Source organism: Mus caroli, chromosome 1, assembly GCF_900094665.2.
Source record: "Mus caroli chromosome 1, CAROLI_EIJ_v1.1, whole genome shotgun sequence".
Classification (NCBI taxonomy): Eukaryota; Metazoa; Chordata; class Mammalia; order Rodentia; family Muridae; genus Mus; species Mus caroli.
In genome coordinates this window covers 33,027,082-33,047,333 of record NC_034570.1, presented here as the reverse complement: position 1 = coordinate 33,047,333, position 20,252 = coordinate 33,027,082, and the positions used below count along the sequence as shown (strand labels likewise).

General features: G+C 43.6%; 1 protein-coding gene across 2 annotated transcripts in view; it reads left to right on the top strand.

Moving 5' to 3' along the window:
• The window catches only part of Aff3 (AF4/FMR2 family member 3), a 442,217-nt gene that overhangs the window by 201,759 nt on the left and 220,206 nt on the right, over positions 1-20,252 (top strand). For both annotated transcript variants that reach the window (XM_029480447.1, XM_021160510.2), the window contains exon 6: positions 14,261-14,308. In XM_029480447.1, the coding sequence (XP_029336307.1) occupies positions 14,261-14,308 (48 nt within the window). The remainder of the gene's footprint in view (positions 1-14,260; positions 14,309-20,252) is intronic.

Sequence of the window (20,252 nt, the reverse complement as noted above, 5' to 3'; positions counted from 1 at the left end):
GTGTGTGTGTGTGTGTGTGTGTGCGTGTGTGTGTGTGTGCGTGTGTGTGTGTGTGTGTGTGCGTGTGTGTGTGTGTGCGCGCTCTGCCGTTGCATTCCTGTATCTTAGTGTTCTGCACACCTAAAAACCACAAGGTACATTTACTTCACTTTATTTTTCTAATGAGCTTCTGGTTGGTTGAGTTGGAAGAACCTTCTGGGAAGTAAAGCAAGAACCAGAAAAGAAAATCCCAGTTTTGATCATAGTTGATCATGGGAGATTTGCCATGGCTGTATTAAAACTATATGCTGCAAAACCATTTGCTAATCAGTGTGATTATTTTGGGGTTAAATGTTATTCAGTCTTACAAACTAACTGTGACAATCATAATTACTGCAAATAAGTAGGGTGCGGCATTATGCTCTGAGTCACTCAGTTATGCTTGTCTGAGTGATAACAGTTATAGCAACAGCTTGGAAAAGGGCCCCCAAACATAGACACCAGCTATGACTATTCATTTATTTAGACTGAATGATCAGTTTAACAGATTTTCCCATTGAGAAAATAAATACTCACTTGCGCAATCTTGAAACCTTCGTACCTATGCAGATAGTTCAATAAGGTGAAAAGATGTGTCTGTATGGGGTTTTTCAAGGAAAATAATGCAAACATTTAAAAGTAGAAAGTAGTTTACCCCCACACACACACACATACACACATACACTTTGATAGGATTTGCTGTGTCTCCCAGGATATCAGACCTCTTCCCTCGGGAGATCCTTCTGCATCAGGCACATACCTGAGCCCAACAGGTTTTGTTCATTTCTAGTTGCCATCCTAAAGTCAGGTGGAGATGGTTCACTGGCGCCCTTTGTCAGCAACAGCTTAGTTTGCATGTGTGTACTTTTCCAAACTGCTAGCCTTACCTGAATGTGCTATCTCCAGAATGCTTTGAGAACTGTTAACAGAGCTAAAACATGCCTGTATATGACCCGATACCCAAGGAAGCAGAAGCCCATGGTATTGATAAGTGGGATCCTTATAGTGGTGACTGGAATGTCATCACTATATGTATAGATACGCCAGTGGCCTCAGGGATGGCATCAATGTTATGGGAGTAACCAACTACCTTCTAGTTGGACTTAAGGCACAGTGTACATGAAAGCGCACACCTGGAACTTACTGGCAGTGTTTGTCTAAATAGACATAGTAAATCTGTGTCTGTGGACCCATATGGATCCATAGTGGCTGAATATGCTCAATGTACAATATGATTTACAGAAAGAGGCCTCATGGAATGCAGTATATATAACAAATACATATATCGATAAAAGGTTATAAATCACTACTAAATATTAACCCAGTTGCAAGAATCAGTCTGAACTTCTAGGTTTATGACTGACTACAGAGGAAGAATGGGGCTTTGTTTTCATAGTTTAAAATAGATTTTCTTATACAATATATCCTGATTACTATTTCCCCTCCCCCCCCAGCCTTTTTTACATCTCCACCACCCAAATCCACAACTTTTCTTCTCTCTAATAATAATAACAATAACAACAAAATAGGACCAAACAAAGACTGAAGAAAGAGCAACAGAAAAAGTACAAGAAACACACACAAACTCTAAGACACACACATTTGCACGCACAGAAAACCTATAAATATAAAATTGGTCTTAACAGCTAGCATCCACTTATAGGTAAATATATACCATCTTTGTCTACTAGAGTTTGGGTTACCTCACTTGACATGATTTTTTTCCCTAGATTCTTCTATTTTTCCTGCAAATTTCATATTGTCTTTTTATTTAGTGGCAGATGGCATATTCCTTTCTGTAAATGTACTTTATATATATATATATATATATATATATATATATATATATATATATATACAGCCATTCATTGATGGGTATCTAAGCCATTTCCAATGTCTGGCAGCAATGAATAGAAGATCAGTGAGCATGGTTAAGGGGGTGCCTCTGTGATAAGATGAAGCATCCTTGGGCCCAAGAGTAGCTGGATCTTAAGAGGAATCTTTCATGTTCCTGAGAAACCACCACACTGCATTCCACAATGGTTATCCAAGCCTACGTGCTCCTCAGCAGTGGAGGAGTGCTCTCTTGTCCCACATCCTCACCAGCAGGAACTGTCACTTGTTTTATTGATCTTGGCCATTCTGACTGTCATGAGATGAAATCTCAAAGTCGTTTTGATCTGCATTCCCCTGATGAGTAAGGCCGTTGAACAATTCTTTTAAGTGCTTCTGAGCCATGTGTGACTCCTCTTTTGAGAACTGTTTCTGATCTAGTTTTCTGCAGTAATATCGGGAGGTGTTCCCACCATTGGCCGTTAGCTTTCTGAACTCTGTAACTCTTGGTGTGTCCTCTGTCTCTGGGAGTTTTCTTTGACCACTACTCAGTTCTTTGAAGTTAAACGAATGGCTGTTCTTCCTGATGTCTTTCTTGTCAGGGAGCTAGCTCTAACCTGAGATACTCAGTGTTTTTAACCTTGAAAAGGCTTTTAGACTTTTATTGACCTTGAAAAACACAAATCTGTTCCCACCACCATCTGAACACTGATCACTGACATGTATAATTATGGTTGAAGGCATAGATGTGGTCCGTGAATTGTGTTTACACAGTTGGCCCTGCCCCCTGCCAGACACATGACCTTGAGGAAGACGCTCATGTACAAAGTGTGCGTAATAACAGGGCATGCTTTAGGAAAGCGTGATTACTGATGGATGCAAAGCCGTCAGCACTGTGCCTGCAAAATTAGACTCTCTACTGGGATTAGCAGCTACAACTGAAACTGTAATCAGTCCCCTACGTCAGAGGTCCAACAAGACCCACTCAACTGTCCTATCTGCCACCTGCACTGCCTGTCCTTCTGGAACAGCTGACTCCCTCTCCCAGACAGCATCATCCCCTACTTGAGAAAAGGTGGAACTGTTATTGTATTCAAGTATAATTCAAAAAAGCATAAACACCAGGGAATTCAATGTAGGAGGGGAGTGCTCAAATGGAAAGCAAGCATGCTTTAGGAACCATTAGGTTGAAGTAGGAACTACAAGCCGGGGGATTTTTTTTTAACCTGCTGTAGGGCCATATGGTTGCAGAATGTGTTGATGCTGCTTCTAAGATCCTTGAGTATTTTAAACTTGACATGTTATTTTTTTAATGATTTCAAACATCATTTCTCTCAGAGCCTTTCCCTGCATTGTGGTAATACCAAGCAGATGGCCCGGCAGCGTTTACATTAGCATTTTCCAATACTGCCATGTTATTTGCAATATTTCTTTTCAGAAACCTGTGATTTGTTCTCTACCTTTTCAGAATGGCTGCAACGGAATCATGAACAGGGTCTTAGAACTCCTAGGAGCAGGGGCTGCATACTGTGTAGCATTCCGGGTTTTATGGAGTTTTGTTTTGGGCTTTGTGATTATTGTCATGGGTGGGAGCTCTCATTTTACTACTTCCATGAGGGAACCATCCTCCTCTGTCTTTCTGACAAGAGACACATCAGTGCTGAGAGGAACCGTGGCTGTCCCAGCACTCTGTGCCTTCTTACATTCTTACAGGCACATTTTCTAGAGTAGCCGTGTTTACTTATTTATTGCCTGGCCACTGCACAGAGCATCTGTTCCGTGAAAGGTAGACCCTGGTTTGCTCAACCCTGAAGCTCCTGCACCAGCCAACACAGCACCGGTGCAGTGTGAGTCCTTGGGCACAGGAATTAGAAATAATAGCCAGATCTCTAGAAACTAGGGTTTTACAAGCCAGCTAGTTCTCTGAACAGAGCTACTTTCTCCCCTTTTTTTGACTTTTATCTCATTCTGGTATATTTTTAAGGGGGCTTTGCTGCCAGCTTTCTTCCAATTGTCTTACTTCCGTAGTTCTGTTTTGTCTTATTTTGGTGGTGGTTCTTAAAAAAAAAAAAACCCAACAGTGTATTATTAAATCGTCAGCCTCTTGGGGCACCTTTTACCTCATTGTGGGCACAGTGGATTAGTGCCAACATAAAGGCATTTTCTTGCTTAACAGATTGGGAGCAGGAAGCGGGACCGGCTGTATTGATCAGCACTGACTCCGGGGCCTTGCCTTTTAAAGGCCTGTCCTAATGAAACTAAGCCCACCAGTGTCCCTATTAAGATGCTTTGGTTTCGTTCTTCTAAATGAGAAGCAGAGACTGCCGAGGTGTCTGCTCAGCTCATGGGGTGGTTAATGTAGCAGGCTAGCCACGCCTGGCTGCTGCATCCCTGCCTGGTCTTGGTGTGATCTACTGCAGATCATCATTGTGCCCAGCTCGTGACTGGCATAAAACGCCTTTCATTAAGTGTCTCCGTGACTTCAGGCCAGAGCCGTATGGTCTTAGACCTGAGCTAATGGAAGAGAAAAGTTAACGTGGAAGGCTACTCTCTGATGTGTCTAAGAAAGGACCGCTTGCTCTAATTGTTGGAAGTGTTGGCAGGTTGTTTATTAGCGGGATAACAAACCCTGTCTCTTGGCTCTGAAGTACAGTGGGAGTTACAGATACAGATACTAGTGCTTTCCCTAGATAACATTCTAAAAGGCAACACAGACACAGAAATTTTAAAAATGTAGAAAAATAAAAATTCTGATGGTTTTCTGCAGTACAACTTTTTTTTTTCAAAAAAAAAAAAAAAAGCAAAAACAACAGGCAACAAGCAACTAGGGAAGAGATAGGAAATGGGGGCATTTGGAGTTGAGCTGTGAACACAGTAGACGTCAGGATCAGCAATGCTGTGGGATAGCATGGGGTCCCTGTGTCAGCTGCCTTATACTGGAAGACGTTGTTGTCCTGTGAGAACCGCTGTTCAGAGTGCACTTGCTTGGTAAGCCCAAGCACATGGCACTGGTGTCACAGAAGGGCCCTTGGCTGAGACTCAGAAAGAGACATAGCTACTTTGAAAAGAGAGCAGCCATGTGGTGTGGACCTGCTTTTTAACAACCCAGTCACACACAAACACTAATTCATTCCACTAGAGCAGCATAGACCTCTCTTTTGCTCAGAGATGCCCTCACCTTCCAGTACACCTTAAGACCACGCCTCCAGCATGCAGACCTGTGAGGAACATAACCTGTCAAACCCCAACAGGAATGAATATCATACTAACTTTTACCTACGTGTCTATTTTTTTCCTGAATATCGATTTTAACCATTTATTCACTTCAAGCGTTTGTTGTGTTAATCTTCTCTGTGTGTCGGGAGGAAATACTGTGCTCCTGTGGCAACATCTTATTTCTACTCTCGGGGCATTCTCAGAAGAATAATCTAAGAGACAAAGCCCATCGGATCATGAGACTACAAGAGAGCAAAGAGGAGTGGGGTGCAAGAAGGAAAAAGAGGATGGAGCAGTTCAGTGCACACTACATGTTAATCCTTTTCTTAGGGGTTCTGTTGCTGGGATACAATGTCACAACTGAAAACAGCATGGGGAGGAAAGGTCTGTGTCAGCTTGCATGTCCCTCTTACACTCTCTTCTGAAGGGAACTCAGGGCAGGCACTCAGGCAGGAGCTGAAACAGGAACTGTGAGGGAATGCTGCCTGCTGGCTCACTTTGCTTTCTTATATGCCCCATGGCCACCTGCCCAGGGGTGATAACACCCACAACAGGCTGGGCCCATTCACACAAATCACTAATCAAGACAGTGTCCCACAAGGTTGCCTACTGATAGATCTTACAGAGTCCTCGCAGATGACTTTGGCTTGTGTCATGTTGACAAACCTTGTCTTACAAGCAATAGTCTCCTCATACAAGCCTGTCACTCATGGAGCCCCACATGCTATGACGCCATCTCATAGTTTCCCTGTTGACATTTCATCTTCTACCATGCTGTGTGATTTTTTTTTTTTTTTTGGTTTATTACTTTCCTGGATCTCATGATTAAAATACAAGCTCTGCAGTGATATGGATTTTTATCTTTTTATTTCACTTCAGAATCCTTAACATCTAAATCATTCCAGATACTAAATGTTAGGGAATGTTATTAATTAGCTACCAATCCATCTAAGTATAAGAATACCTTATTCAGATATCTTCAAGTGCCCTAAGAACTTTCTGTTTTACAGAAATCTGGAAGATCTATGGTATTTTAGAAACAGGCAAAATAGTAGAGTTAACATCATCTGGTCTTCCTAAATTCGATGTGACACACTGGTGACAATTGCTTTCCTGTGTGTTTAACATGATGTCTGAGTAATTCTAACAATAAGAGTTATTCCTATTCATTGATCAGCTGTCATGTGGAAGGCACGTGTTCAATGTTCTGTATGCAGTGCCTCATTTAGCCTCCATGTGTGCTTAGTACTGTTCTTATTCCTGTTCTCAGAATGAGAAAGATGAGGCTGCCAGATTGCTCAGTCTATAAGGGCCCCTGCCTGCTACCACGCCCTATGATTGGAGTTTGATCACTGGGACCAACATGATAGGAAAAGAAAATACTGCCCCAAAATATGTGCCATGCCATGCCATGCCCACACTCATATACTTACGAGCAGTCACAAATTAAGTAAATAAATGTGAACTTTCCACAACTTAGAGGCTAGAAATATGGCTTCGTGGTTGAGAGCACTTGCTGCTTTTTTGGAAGACTGGAGTTTGGCTCCCAATACCTACATTTAGTGGTTCAGGACCTCCTGTTAATCCCAGCTTCAGAGGATCTAACACCCCTTTCTAGCCTTCTTAGGCTTTTGTGCGTGCGCACGCGCGCGCATGCGCGCGCGCACACACACACACACACACACTTTGAAATTTTTATAGCTAAATTAAGGAAAAAAACAGAATGAGAACATTGAAGTATAGAAAGGTTAGAGACAGTCCAAGGACCCTATAAGACTGGGTTTGCAAAATCCCTTGGCTCCAGCCCATTGTGGGCAGTGCTATCCCTAGGCAAGTATGACTGGGTCATATAATTAAGCAAGCCACAAAGTCTAGACAGTAAGCAGCACTCCTGCGTGCTCTCCATTTCAGTTCCTGCCTTCAGTTCCTGTTTCCACTTCCCACTTTGGCATTCCCCGATGATGGACTACATAGCCAAATACTATGCCAAGTAGCCAAGGCTACACCAAATAAACCCTTTCCTCCCCGGATTGCTTTTGCTCATGGTGTTTATCACAGCAAGAAGAATCAAACTAGGACAATATTTAGATCTGAAAATAGGAAAGTGCTTTAAAACATTTTGGATACGGGATTTCAGCCTGTATGATCAAATTCACAGCACCACGGTGTCATTTATATTCTTGCTTGAGAGAAAATTGATTATATGTCTAACCTGGGGACACAGATTAGAGGAGTTCTAAGTTTCTTTAATTGGTTAATTTCATCAGCCACCTTGGATTACTCTTTCCATCCTGCAAGTCTCTGTGTTCGGAATTTCATGCTTAGAAGGAGAGACGTTTGTGATGGTGCTCGGTTACCAGGTGTGGTTTCTCTGGTTATTTTCCTCATCCTTTAAGAGGCTGTGTTTTAGAGATATCCTATCAGTAAACCTGCTATTCAGAAAGAAAATGTCATTTGTTCTTTCTTAGATTAGGAGGCAGATAGATAATTGGGGTCAGGATGAAATTCAGGACAGAACTGGAGAGGAAAGGGCGCCTTTCAGATCTCTCTCTCTGAAGGTTTGCTTGGGGAGCGAGTGTCGAACACCTTGGTCCTGTCACCCATCTCCACCCTGCTTCTTCTTGCTGGGAGGAGTGATTCAGGATGAAGAAAGGAGAGGTCTTGCCATGTTCTTGTCAATGTTGATTACAAGTGTTCCTTGATGACTGCCTTGTGGTTTGTTTACCCCATGTTGACAGGACAGTCTGGAAGATGACCCTGACTTCAGCACTGAGCACTTCACTGAGACATGACCCCACAGCAAAGCACTCAATATCCATCAGTGACCAAGATGTAAAGCCGCTGTCTCTGTGTCTAATTCCTTCATGGCATACAAGGGCAGCCCACTGATACACCACTAAACTTGCTGACAGCCATGTGTACTTTCATCTACAAGCTCCAATTGATGTCACTAGCTTTCGTTATCATAATATAACTGGGCGACCTTATCCTGTTGCTAGGAACCTGATAGGAGTATTAAATCTGTAATAGTTGATTATTCTATCTCAAATTCCTAGGATTAAGCATTTCATAAGCATTTGGTGTTTTTTAAATATTTGGAATATTTTCATGTGTATAATGAGGTTGCATGGGATAAGCCTGAAGTCTAAATGAAATGCGTTTATGGCTGGCATGTACTCTACACACATAGATCATAGAAAACTTTATGTGATGTGTTTATGTGCCTGACTTCTGACCATCATGTGTCATTTGAGATGAGATGTGGAATTCTCCATGTGTGACATTCTTTCCGTGCTCAAGATATTTTGAATTGAAGTTTTTATAAGAGATGCTCACCCAGCAACCCTTTATGAATATCGCTTGATCATGAATTGCTTGATTTACAGGTGCCAGTGTGGGAATTAGGGAGAGAAGGGGCCTGTCAAGTAGTTCATGAATCAGTAGGTATACGTTTAATCTCAATGAAGCAAGTAAATGTTGATGTCCTAACAATTAGTCTTTAAGGCAGTTTTTATTTGTTAATGTTTTAGTGAAAACAAAGATAGCTCTTATGATGCAGGCGACTGCCCTGGTCATTAATTTTTTTTTTAGTTTCATTTTAAAATGATTTCATTTGTGCATGTATAGTGTTTATGTGAGTACAAGTTTGAGTGTGCATGGAGATATGTGCACACACATGTAGAGGCCAGAGGTTGGCATCTGATAGCTTCTGCTGTGGAAGAGTGCATGTTTGTGCAAGCAGATGTGTGCACACACATGTAGAGACCATAGATTGACATCTGCTATCAATCTCCCCTTGGTTTCTAAAGGCAGGGTCACTAGCTGAGCCCAGAGCTCAATAATGGGCCATACTGGGGCTAGCCAGTGAATTCTGCAGATCACCCTCCATACTCCCAGCACCAGGGATACAAGTCATGACACTGTACCTGACGTTTTACATGGACGCTGGGAATTCAAACTTGGCTCTTCATCAATTTTGCCTGCTCCCCGTTCCCCAGAACTTTTGATTTAAAAATAAAAATCTAATTTTCTTTGTGAATATATTGGCTACACGTTTTGTCATTCAGCAGGCATCCTGTAGGATTAACTGTTGATTTTCCACCAAGTGCTCTGCCAGGACCTGGTCGTGAGCATGTGCACGGGAGGTAGCATGTCTACTCTAAACTGCTCTCGCAAGCAGTGGTGCCCAGAATATATCCTTGCCTTATTCGTTTCATTAAAGGATGATGCAGGTTGGTTCTCCCTTCCCCAGAAGGCAGCAGGCCAGAAGAGTTCCATTGTGCAGATGTGTTTAAAATTTGTAAGATTTGCAAATACCCAGAGAGATATTTTGGGGCTGGTTCCCCTGTCTAAACATGAAGTTCATGTGTGTTTCAAATACACCTCGTGTGCACTGCCTGACATTTTAAATGCTTTTGTGTTGTGCACACACTGTGATGGTGGTGACACTAGCATTCCACAGGCAGAGCTGGGTGGAAGTAGCGGAACAGAAGATCCATGGGTGAGCAGAGCAGGAAATGTTGGCACTGAGGAGCAGAGAGGAGACAGAGGCTCCAGCTTCAGATAAGGGAAGGAGAGTGTGGTCCTTCAGGGGCGGCTTGTCGGGGTAGCAGGCTCTCTGTTTCATGGCTCACAAGTCACCCTGTGCTCAAGGGGAAGGCCTGGAACTTAATGGTAGAGATGCCCCTCCCCTGACACGAACAGAGTTATGGGAGTTCCTGGTGTTAGCTTAGATCTCCAGGCAAGGTTTTCATGGCATTGATACAATACTGCATTTCTTTGTCTCAGGGTTCCTGTACATGAAAAGGTAGTAAGATGTGTTTAAAGATAGTCCTGTAGAAATATTTAGGTGTATGTGTGGGATAAACAATTTCTAAATGTTTAAGGATTTTTGAGGATTTGCTGATAACTGTTGTGGCCTCTGTCAGCACTGTTTATGAATGAAAGTTTTGCTACAATGTGTCTGATGAAGAGTTAAACTGTTTCCAATGTGAGTGCTGTGTGCGGCTCATCCCCTCTGCCATGAGATGCCATTTCGCTCTGATTTGATAGAGCCTTTTCTCCCTAAGCCTTGCTTCTTCCAGGGAGCTGTGCTCAGCATGGCAATTAGGGACATGATGCTGTGCTGCTGGCTGCCTCTGGCGCTCTTCTCTCCCAGAACTTCAGTCTCCACATTTCCCTGGCAGGCTGTGCAGTGTGTGTGAGTGCTAGGATTTGGGGAAAGCATAGAACAACCAAGGCTGTGGAAGGAGAATCAGCCAGGGATGCTAGCTTTTAATTGAAGTTGAGTTGGAGTTTCAATGAGGTGAGACTGTTAATGACAGATTTCAAAATGCAATGATTGAAAAATGAGGGGGGGGGTCATCAAAGTCACAGTAAACAACTGAGCAACAGCTCAGCGGCTCAGCATGAGACAACAGCCACAAGCCCTCAAAAAAAAAAAAAGCAGAGTAATTAAATTTTACATGGTGCAGCCTCCTTCTCAATGGGTACCTTTCCAAGGGAAGCAGTGATTTCATTGTGAAAAAAAAAATACAAACACAAGTTTGGAGATGTAAATTGCATGCATGTTTCAGCCTTACCCATAAACAGAGAAAGTTATCAAAGTATAAATAATAATCAAAGCACATAACTATAGTGGAGATCAGAATTGGGGGAGATTCCCCAAACCAGAAGGCTCCTCGGCTCCTTCACCTCTCCCCCACTCATTGATCTTCTGTACATTTGGGAAAAGACCACATGGGTCTCTATGCGCCCATTTCTGAGGACATACATACGCTTCCTGTTCATTGTATTGGTTAGAGAGGAGAATGACCTCTGACTATCTTTCTCCTCCCCTTTCCCTCCCTGCTTCTGTGTGTATGATGTAGAGGTTAGTTGACTGAGAGGCCATGGTTATATGCTGAATAATGTGTAACATCAACAGATGCTCACCTAAATGCTCCCAGAATCCTTTGCTCTCCCCACTGTGAGCATGAATGTCATGTCCACTAGTTGCAGCCCCCAGGACTGAGTGCAGGGAGTTTGCCTGAACTAGAAAAGTCACTGGGGAATGATAGAAATGTGTGTGGCTCTGCCTTTGCTACTGTTGCTGACATAGGGATTCTGGATAACGCCCTTTATTTCTTTAAGCCAAGTTTCCTTGTCGGTTAAAGTCATTGGTTTTTGCTGAAAGAGCTCCTAGGTGCCTTCTGAATCAGACTTCCTTCAATGCTTTGCCATGGAGCCACCCCAATGCAATCAGAGCCCTGGAGGTTCAAACCAATATGGTTTTCTTCTTGAGTCCTCAAAACTGTTGTGTAGAAGACTCAGGGGCTCACTCTGCACTACTGGAAGTTATCATCCTGGCCGCCTCAGTTTGGTGCTCTGTCTTGATGGCCTCTGTCTGTCTGTCCTGTCCATCAGGTCTGCACAGCCATCAAGGTGAGCCAGTGTCATAATCCTATGCACTCCATCAGCAGTGGGGACTAAGGTGCATCTGCTACACATTTCTCTTCATGTGCCCTTACTAAAGTAAGGCAGAGGGAACTTACAGGATAGTAGGAACAGTGTGTCCCCGGTGTACAGCACATCAAGGGGAATTAACGTTTGGCTTTCAAAGGAGACATTACTTTCAGATCTTTTTTAAACTAAATATAATCGTATTATTTCCCCCTCTTCTACCACTAGCCCTTTCCTTGAACTCTCTCTCTCTCAAAATAATGGCATCTAATACTTTGATTGTTCAGCACAATCTCTCTCTCTCTCTCTCTCTCTCTCTCTCTCTCTCTCTCTCTCTCTCTCTCTCTCCCCCCCCGCCCTCTCTCCCTAAACCTAAACATGTAAATGCAACCTTCTCCATTCTGGTGAAACTTGCATTTATATTTTCAAGGATGATCATTTGGTCCTGGGTAACCAATCAATGAGCTCTTCCTTGGTGAAGACCATCTCTCTGTCTTTCACATCCCTAGCATCCCTTAGCTACCTGTGGTTTTCTGTGTAGGGCCAAGACCCCCTGAGAGTCCCTCTTCTATGTCCGCATGTCAGTCCCTGTTGTCCTTGCTCAGGTCTTGTTGAGACAGTCGTGTCAATGAGACCACATGGATGGATGTCGCCTCTCTGACACATGTAGGAAATAAACCACCAGACCTTTTCTCTGACTCTTACCCTGTCTCTGTCCTCAGAGGAGGCTTATTTAAGAGCTTAAACCTAAAGTTGAATTTGAAGTATTTTTAGTAGGATGTTGTTCCCCGGGTAAGGTGAGGTCACATTTTCCCTTCTAATTGTTTCTGAGGTAGAAAACAGGAAGTATATTGAGCAGTTAGCATTTGCTTAGTCAGCATGATGTCTCCTACGAATGGTTGGGGACTTGAATGTGAGAAAAATGGTTGTGGCTTTGGAGATAAATTTTCCAACTGAGACCACTAATTCTTCCCACTTAAATACCAGAGGGGCTATTCTACGGGAATGAAGCCCTGGTGTGACTGAGACTTTTCTATGTAGCCTTTGTGACAATTGTTCCAGGCTTCCCCTTTGCAGACACATTAGGCCATGCCTGCTTTGAGAGAGGACATATTTCAAGGACAGTGTTTATTGTTGGGGAATTTCCATAGACAGGAAATTTTCTATTGCTAGCACCAGGCATCCCATAATCCAGTTGAATCACTGTTCGTGTATCACATGTCTTTTTTCAAAGTCATGTGGACTTCTTGGGCCTCAGTTGGTAGGGGCCATACAAATCACCAGTACTGTGCCAGAAAAAAGGTGAAGTCACTTGTGAGACTTTATCAAGTCCAGTATCTTCCTTCATGCTGACCTATTAGCCGGGGCAAGGAGTGAGGAGACATCCATCTCTGTGAAGCCACTGTCAACCTTTTGAACATTAGAGTTGACTCTGATCAGCTTTGTGTACCCTGGTGTGGTAATGTATAGAATCCCAGAACTTGAGAGCTTGTGACTGGGAATGGCAGGTTTCAAAGTAGTCCAGGCTGTGTAGTAAGACCCTGTCTGAAATGGCAAACTGAGATGAAATAACGACAGAAAGAAACACATTCATTACTTTGCTTGCCATCAGCTGGCATGCATATTACACACGGTACATACCGTGTGAAGAACACTGTTCAGTTTACTTGACACGTTTTATATAGAGTGTGTGCTAAGTGAAGGGATCATTTGGGGTGTGTGGGGAGGCTAGGCTGAGGAAGGTCATACTGCTGAGAACACCAGGTTCATGTATAGCCACTTTGAGGAGACTGTGCGTGAGGTATGACCCCAAGGAAGCCCTAGAATTAGCTAGAAAACTACAGAAGGCATTCCTGGAGGAAAGAGCTGGAAAGAGAAGGCAGTGGGTTTGATTAACAGATCACCCACACACACAAATGTCTCATTCTAGTGTGTTGCCCTGTGCTGCGGTTGGCACCCTTGAATTACAGGGCCCGCAGAATGACTTCCCCGGGACCGCAGGCAGCACACCCAACAGTAGACACTCATTGCTTTTATGTTCCCATAAAACCATGTCCTCTGCTCGGCTCTTGGCTGTGTAACCAGCAGTAACTAAACAGTGTCTGTAGACCTTGCTCTCCAGTCCCCTGTGACCCGAGGCCACCACACCTCAGCACTGCCTACAGTGCAAGGCAGCATGGGTAACTGCAGAGCAAGTGGTTCTGGTGAGATCTGACACCAGCACTCTTGGCAACACCCAGTGGACCCTGGCTGTTCTTACTCTGTATTTTGTTTTAGACTCATCCTGCCGCTCAGTATGGGATTTGAGGACTATGATCTAGACTTTTATTGAAGTTGCGGTGACCACCATACTTTCATCCGGTCCACAGCACTATTTCATGGGTAGACTGGATCTTTACTTTGTGGCAAAGTCAACGGTTTCCAAACTTGGATGAAGCCCAGGGTGGATGGATGGATCTCAGAATTGTGGAACGTTTGCAGTGTTTCTGGAACTTTCCTCACTTCAATTAACATAGAAGGAGAGATCTGGACTATGTCAGGGGCACACATACATGACTCTGCAAACCACAGCAGGAACTGACCAATGAGAGCTGTCCATCAGGGGTAGCCCTGTCAGCACTCCCTGCCTTAAACACCCCTTTAGGTCAACATTGCTTTATCCCCCAGGTGACTTGGAAGTGTGATTGTCCCCATCTCTCTGTGACCATAATTCCATTCAGTCAAGCCTGATTTATCTTTCCTTTGCTTTCAGGAGAGTAGATCTGGAGAAAGCAACAGCTGTGTGGAAGAAATAATTCGGGTAAGGATGCTCTTTAAAATCTTATCAATGTTTTGGTTATGCGTATAGAGTTCCCAGAAGAAGGACGTTCTGTGGCCACATTATCAAAGGGATCTCTAGTGGTTCTGAGGATTGTCACCTGAGTCACCAAAGTCACTCTGAATGAAACAGCAGTTTAGAAGCTTACCCCGCCCCATGCGTCGGGGTACACTGAGATGACACCATTAAAGAGATCAGCTAAAGACCAACAAGACAGATGTTAGGTGGAAACTGCAGCAGGATTCATATCTGTATGTACCCGTTTATCACTCGAGCATCCTTGAATATGACACATTCTGAGTCAGGCAGGGATGCCTTGGGATTTTTTTTCCTCTAAACTTAATTAGAATCAGAAGCTCCCGAGGTAGAGATGATACTGTACTGCTGTATTATTTCTATGCCACATTGCAGGTTTTAAATTTCTCTGATGCTGTGTTTGCCCATCCTTCCCACTGCCTCCCTCTTCACACATGTTTCACACACAAGTGGACAGGCTGGGCTCTTGCACCGTATTAGCTAACCTGTTCTAACTTACAACCAGGAAGTCATTATCAACCTATAGTTTTTCTTCCCTCATTTTTTTCATGGGAAAAAAAATCACAGTTCTCAGAAAACTGATATTGCACTGGACAGAACACCAAAATAAACTATACCAGGTGGTATGGTCATTCCTTGTAAAAAGGAAGACATTTGCATGTTCCTACCTTTTGAATACCCTACATGTGTTTATGTGAATTGCCAACACATTAAAGTATTGTTATATAATTACTTGACTTAAAATTTTTACCTTCACAAATTGTTTTTAAAAACAGGATATTCTTCTTCCTGAAAAGTGCTATTTTAAAAATTTTTTTAAACACGGATGTTGGTCAGAATAACTAAAGTTGGAGTGTTTAATTCATAATGATTTTAAATTTTTTTAGTTTTATTTATTTATTTATGCTTCTGAAGAAAGCTGTGGTCAAGGGACAAAGGTTCATTCCTTTAATTATGTTGAGTCTGTGTTTTATTTAAGAAAAATCTGCACTACCTGCTTCATTTTGGATTAAATCATGGATAGTTTTTGACGCTGATAAGCTTTTCCTAACTCTTTCAGCATATTTTCATGTTGCGGCGAAACACTCCATATTTAGGCCCCTTTGACTGGCTGTGGCGACCACATTTGAACACCACCCTCTCTCACTGTAATTAGACATGCCTCCTCACACCATCTTGTATCCGTTCTGAAGAAATTTGTCATTTGGCATCCCTTATCATTCTCCTTCGTCCTTGCTTTCCCAGGCTGGCTGGACCCAATATTTCTGCCCCCATTGCCCGGTTGCTGGGATTCCAGGTGCCTACCATCCATCATGCTCAAATCTGGGCTTTGTGTTCTTATCTGTAGACAGGGCTTGAAGATGAAATAAAGACTTGAATAATGTATACATCAAAAAGGTATGCTTTAAGGAAATTGAAATTCATTTAAGTAAATCAGATTCCTCCAGTCAAGTTTAAAGCTTTCACTCTATAAAGACAGCCAATGACAGTCTCATCCCCCTGTCTACCCCATCCCTAAACTTCCTACTGCACTGCCTCAGAGCCTCCCCCCTGGGTGCTGCCTCTGCCTCAGCCCTCCTCCTGTCAGGCAAAGAGAAAGACTGGAGCCATGGAGTGGATGGGTTGTTGCCCACATAAGAGGCTGAAGTTTTTACACATGTACTGGCTGGGCCTGGGCATGGGGACTATGTGAAAAGAGAGTGAACGCTTTGAGCTCTCCTCGTCTCAGAACCTTCAGGAAGTCTAGTACTAGACGAAGTAGTAGTGGTGTCAGTGTAGTCTTGGACACCAACCCCAGCCCCTCAGGTGTTGTTAGTAAGTTGGTAATGGAGGGGTGCCTGGGTTTTTTTCTTGTTATCTTTTGCCTCACTGGGTTGGTGATTCTCCAACCATCATCTTTCCCTCTCTCCTGAAATGTACCATCTCCCCCAGACAGAAGGCCAGGGCTCCTTTTTACTGACAGCCTCAGATACTTACTATGTATCAGCCTTGGATGCTTACTATGTATCAGCCTCGGAAGCTCACTGTGTATCAGCCTCTGATGCTTACTGTGTATCAGCCTCAGATACTTACTGTGTATCTGTCCCTCCTAGACTGTGGCCCTGACATCAAGTCAATGAGCAAGTGAGTGAGTAAGTTTTCCTCCAAAGGAAAACCCATAAAGTCATGGTGATGAGGTTGCTGTGAGTTGTGGATGTGGCTAGTTGTTTTCTTGCCGTCTAGTTTCCATGGATAGCCTCTGTAGAACCCAAGTCTTTCATAATTTTTCTGCTCTGTGACTCACTCGGGGCAACCGGATGTGGCCAATGTCATCAGGAGTAATTGTTTGAAGCCATACTATGTAATGGGTGACACTCTTGTAAAGGAAGCAGAGTGCCCTGAGACTATCTCACAATGATGACGGTTGGTGTTCTCATGTCCTTTCTGTGGAGAAAGGCATCTAGGGAAACGGTTGGGCTAAATAGCCTTGGCCTCCTACCCTTGAGGAACTGTCTGCCTACCAGCAGTGGTCCAGTTAGGAAGTACGTAACACTAGCGGGGACAGATTCTCGGGGATTTTCATGACCCTACCATGTGCTGTATGACCTTGCTTGTGGTTCAGACTGGTCTCACTGAGGAAGTGACTGGGAAGACAAATAGGACATTGACTGGGGAAATGAAGAGGCCCAAGCAAAGGAAACAGAAGAGCCTGGTGGAGGCCTGTGAGGACAAGGTAGCAAAATGACAAGAGAACAGTGGATGGAGATAGGGGAGCTAGATAGGGCTGGCCTCCCAGGCATGCTCATGCCCTATGGTAGGCAGCCATTAGGTTGGTGAAGAGGATGATATGGCCACATTGACAACTTCAGTTCCCTAGTCTCACAGACATGCAGGATGAAGAGGCAAGGAGAGTAGGAAGAAAGGTTGGAAGCCCTTGAAAAGTGCAGAGGAGAGATGTTTAGGTATGCAGACTCTGAGCAATGGTGGCACTCTGGATTACTTTGTTTCAGTGAGACAGAGGAGACACAAATGCATTTTATAGACATGCTGTGTTGAGTTGACTTGGGACATCCAAGGAACAGAGACAGACATGTAGGTGAGGTAGCTCACAGCAGACAACTCAGCTAATGGGTAATAACAGGACAGATAAGGCCACATTTTCCAGGAGAGAGGCTGGAAACAAGAGAGCAAGTGCTTAAGGCCCAGGAAGAGAAGGTCCATCTGTGAACAGGAATGGGAAATCAGATTGAGCATAGGGCTGGGAGATGTTTAGAAGTATAGGGTGTCCGGTCAGTTCTCAGTGATTGAAGGAAGGAAGCTGGGCCATTCTGCTGCAATGGGGATTCCCACATGTGAAAATGCCAGCCCGTGTGACCACATGATAAACCCACACAGGTTTATGGCTCACATTGTCAACCGCATCTTTTAACTTGGGCTTCTGCGTTCTTTATTTTTGCTGAGGTGACTATTTTCAAGTCATTTGAATATTACCATACATTCTAAAGTATCATTACGTTTTTACTCTTACTCAGAGAATTTTTAATCCTGGGACCTAATAAATCTGTGCGTAATTATGGAATTCTCTCAGCCAAGGGCGAAATTATCACCGAGTCCTGTAGAGATGGGCCATGAGGGCCGACATATGCTCCAAGTAGGTAGTTCTGCAAGTCATGCTCTATCTCGCCCCCAAAGATCCGAGTGGAATAATACCTCGGTGCCTTTCAGAGCATCTCCCATTAACATAGAATGGCATTAACATTTGTTCAGCCAATAAAAGCCCTTTACAACATAATGGAAGGAGTGCAGGGCTGGGATCCAGGATATACAAGTTTTATATACAAGAAGGTTTTATGTTACACTTCGCTGAGGGCACCCCCACTAAGTGCTGTGCCTTATAATAACAACCAAGGGGCCAATACTTGAGGCTCTGGTTTGAGTTTAGAGACCATTTGAGTGTGCAGTCTGAACAGACCCCATTCCTGGCTATCATCCCTAGTGTGAGTTATCCATCCTGGGTATTCACATAGGGTTCCATACTACTGTTTATATGAAAGAGGTAAAGCATGCTTGTTTAAATTCTGAAGATCCATTTCCTGACTTTAAAATGGAATGGCCTTCAGGCAAGTACAGGGCAATCGTTTTTGTCCGCCCCCCCCCCCCCTTAATTTCCCAGAACACTGAAGCTCCCTGCTACACACCATCTCTGGAGAGATCTGTGCATGGTAAACAGTGTCATATGGCTTGCGCATCATTAAAGTCTGTCACATGGCCAGGCTCCGGGTGGTGGGACAAGAGAGGCCTTGTACTCAAACATCTATGTGCTCCTTGCCCCAGATGAAAACATATTAGCTGCTCTGTGCCTACGGGAACAGGAGAGACAAAGAGATGACTTGTTCTGAGTGACTCGCTTGGGTCATTTGGAGAGCTGGCTCAGGTCACAGCTCCTCCACTGCAGAGCAGAGCTGCTTTTTATAAAAGTTTGTATTGCTTCTTTTATCTTTTTTTTTAATTTGTTTCCAACCCTAAAGATTTAACTCATGACAAATTGAAGCCCACCAGTGACAAAAATCAACCCTGGGAGAACTGTCAAGGAATAACATTAATACACCCCATTGCTGATTATAGAAAAACCAGCCAAAGTAAGCCTGATGTTCATATAGAGAGTTCACTAAACAAAACCTAGAATCTTACTCAAGGATAAGTTAGGGCATTTCATAGTGTTGCGTTATATGTTTTCTTCTTGGTTTTGGTCATCTGAATGTTAAGGACAGAAATTCCATGTGTTTATATTTCATCTATAGATAAGTTCTTCATTAAAAAAAAATCACCGTTAGTCCATTAGTTTGAAACCGGAAGCCCTGTGTAAAGGACTATATTCGTACCTACCAGAGGTGTCCAAGTGACTCATTGCAGGGCCATCTGGCTGCAGTCTGCATGCTGTGCTATGAGTCTAAAGGAGTTTAGTCTGTAAGAGAGGTGGGTCTGAACGAGTAGGCTTTGGGTACGGAAGCTCCTTCTGAGCACGCCCTGCTTTGATTCTCAGTATCCTCCTTTCGCATCTGCTGCACAGTTAGGAATCATCCCATCATGTGCAGGACGGTAGACTGTTAGATAACTCGGAAACCATCAGCAGCCTGCCTTTAGTGTCTATCCTAGCAGGGGACGGTACCTCAGCCTGTTCATGAGTGTCTGTCAACATCTGCAGGTATGTCATTGGGTTTTCCTGACATCATACTTTGTGGATTGTGCCATTTGGTTATGGCAGCAGCAGTGAAAAATACTCCATCCAGGAGGGGCAGAAAATACCTACAAAACAGTAGATGTGCTCAGTGCCCTAGAGGCTCAGTGGGTGGGATTTACTGGAAGTGATTTACTGGAAGACAGGCAGAGAGGAAACCCATGGAGATGTACTCCTTTGAGAATCAGCCCTCCTTGACAGGTGAAGTGCCCAGTCCAGCCCCACCAACACAGTACAAGAGGCTAGGAGCTGGAGTGTTGCAGCAAGGGAGTGGTCTCACAGGCCTCCTCCTCAAGGTGGGACTACACACTGACATGATATAACCCATTCAAACTCTCGGGGTATCTTCTCCATCTTACCCTCTCTAAGTTTAAGGGAGTGGTGTCAGAAAAATAGTGCTCAACTGTGAGTCTCATGGAACAGAGAGTGAGAGCTCTTATCTGTGCCCACAAGTGAGACTTCAATTGCTATGTCTTCTGTATAGAGCAGAAAATATTAATGCATGCAAAATCACAGTAGGCAGCCAGACTTTAAAATGTACAAATCACCCTCAATGACATCACTTATTTCTTCTTCTTCTTCTTCTTCTTCTTCTTCTTCTTCTTCTTCTTCTTCTTCTTCTTCTTCTTCTTCTTCTTCTTCCTCTTCCTCTTCCTCTTCCTCTTCCTCTTC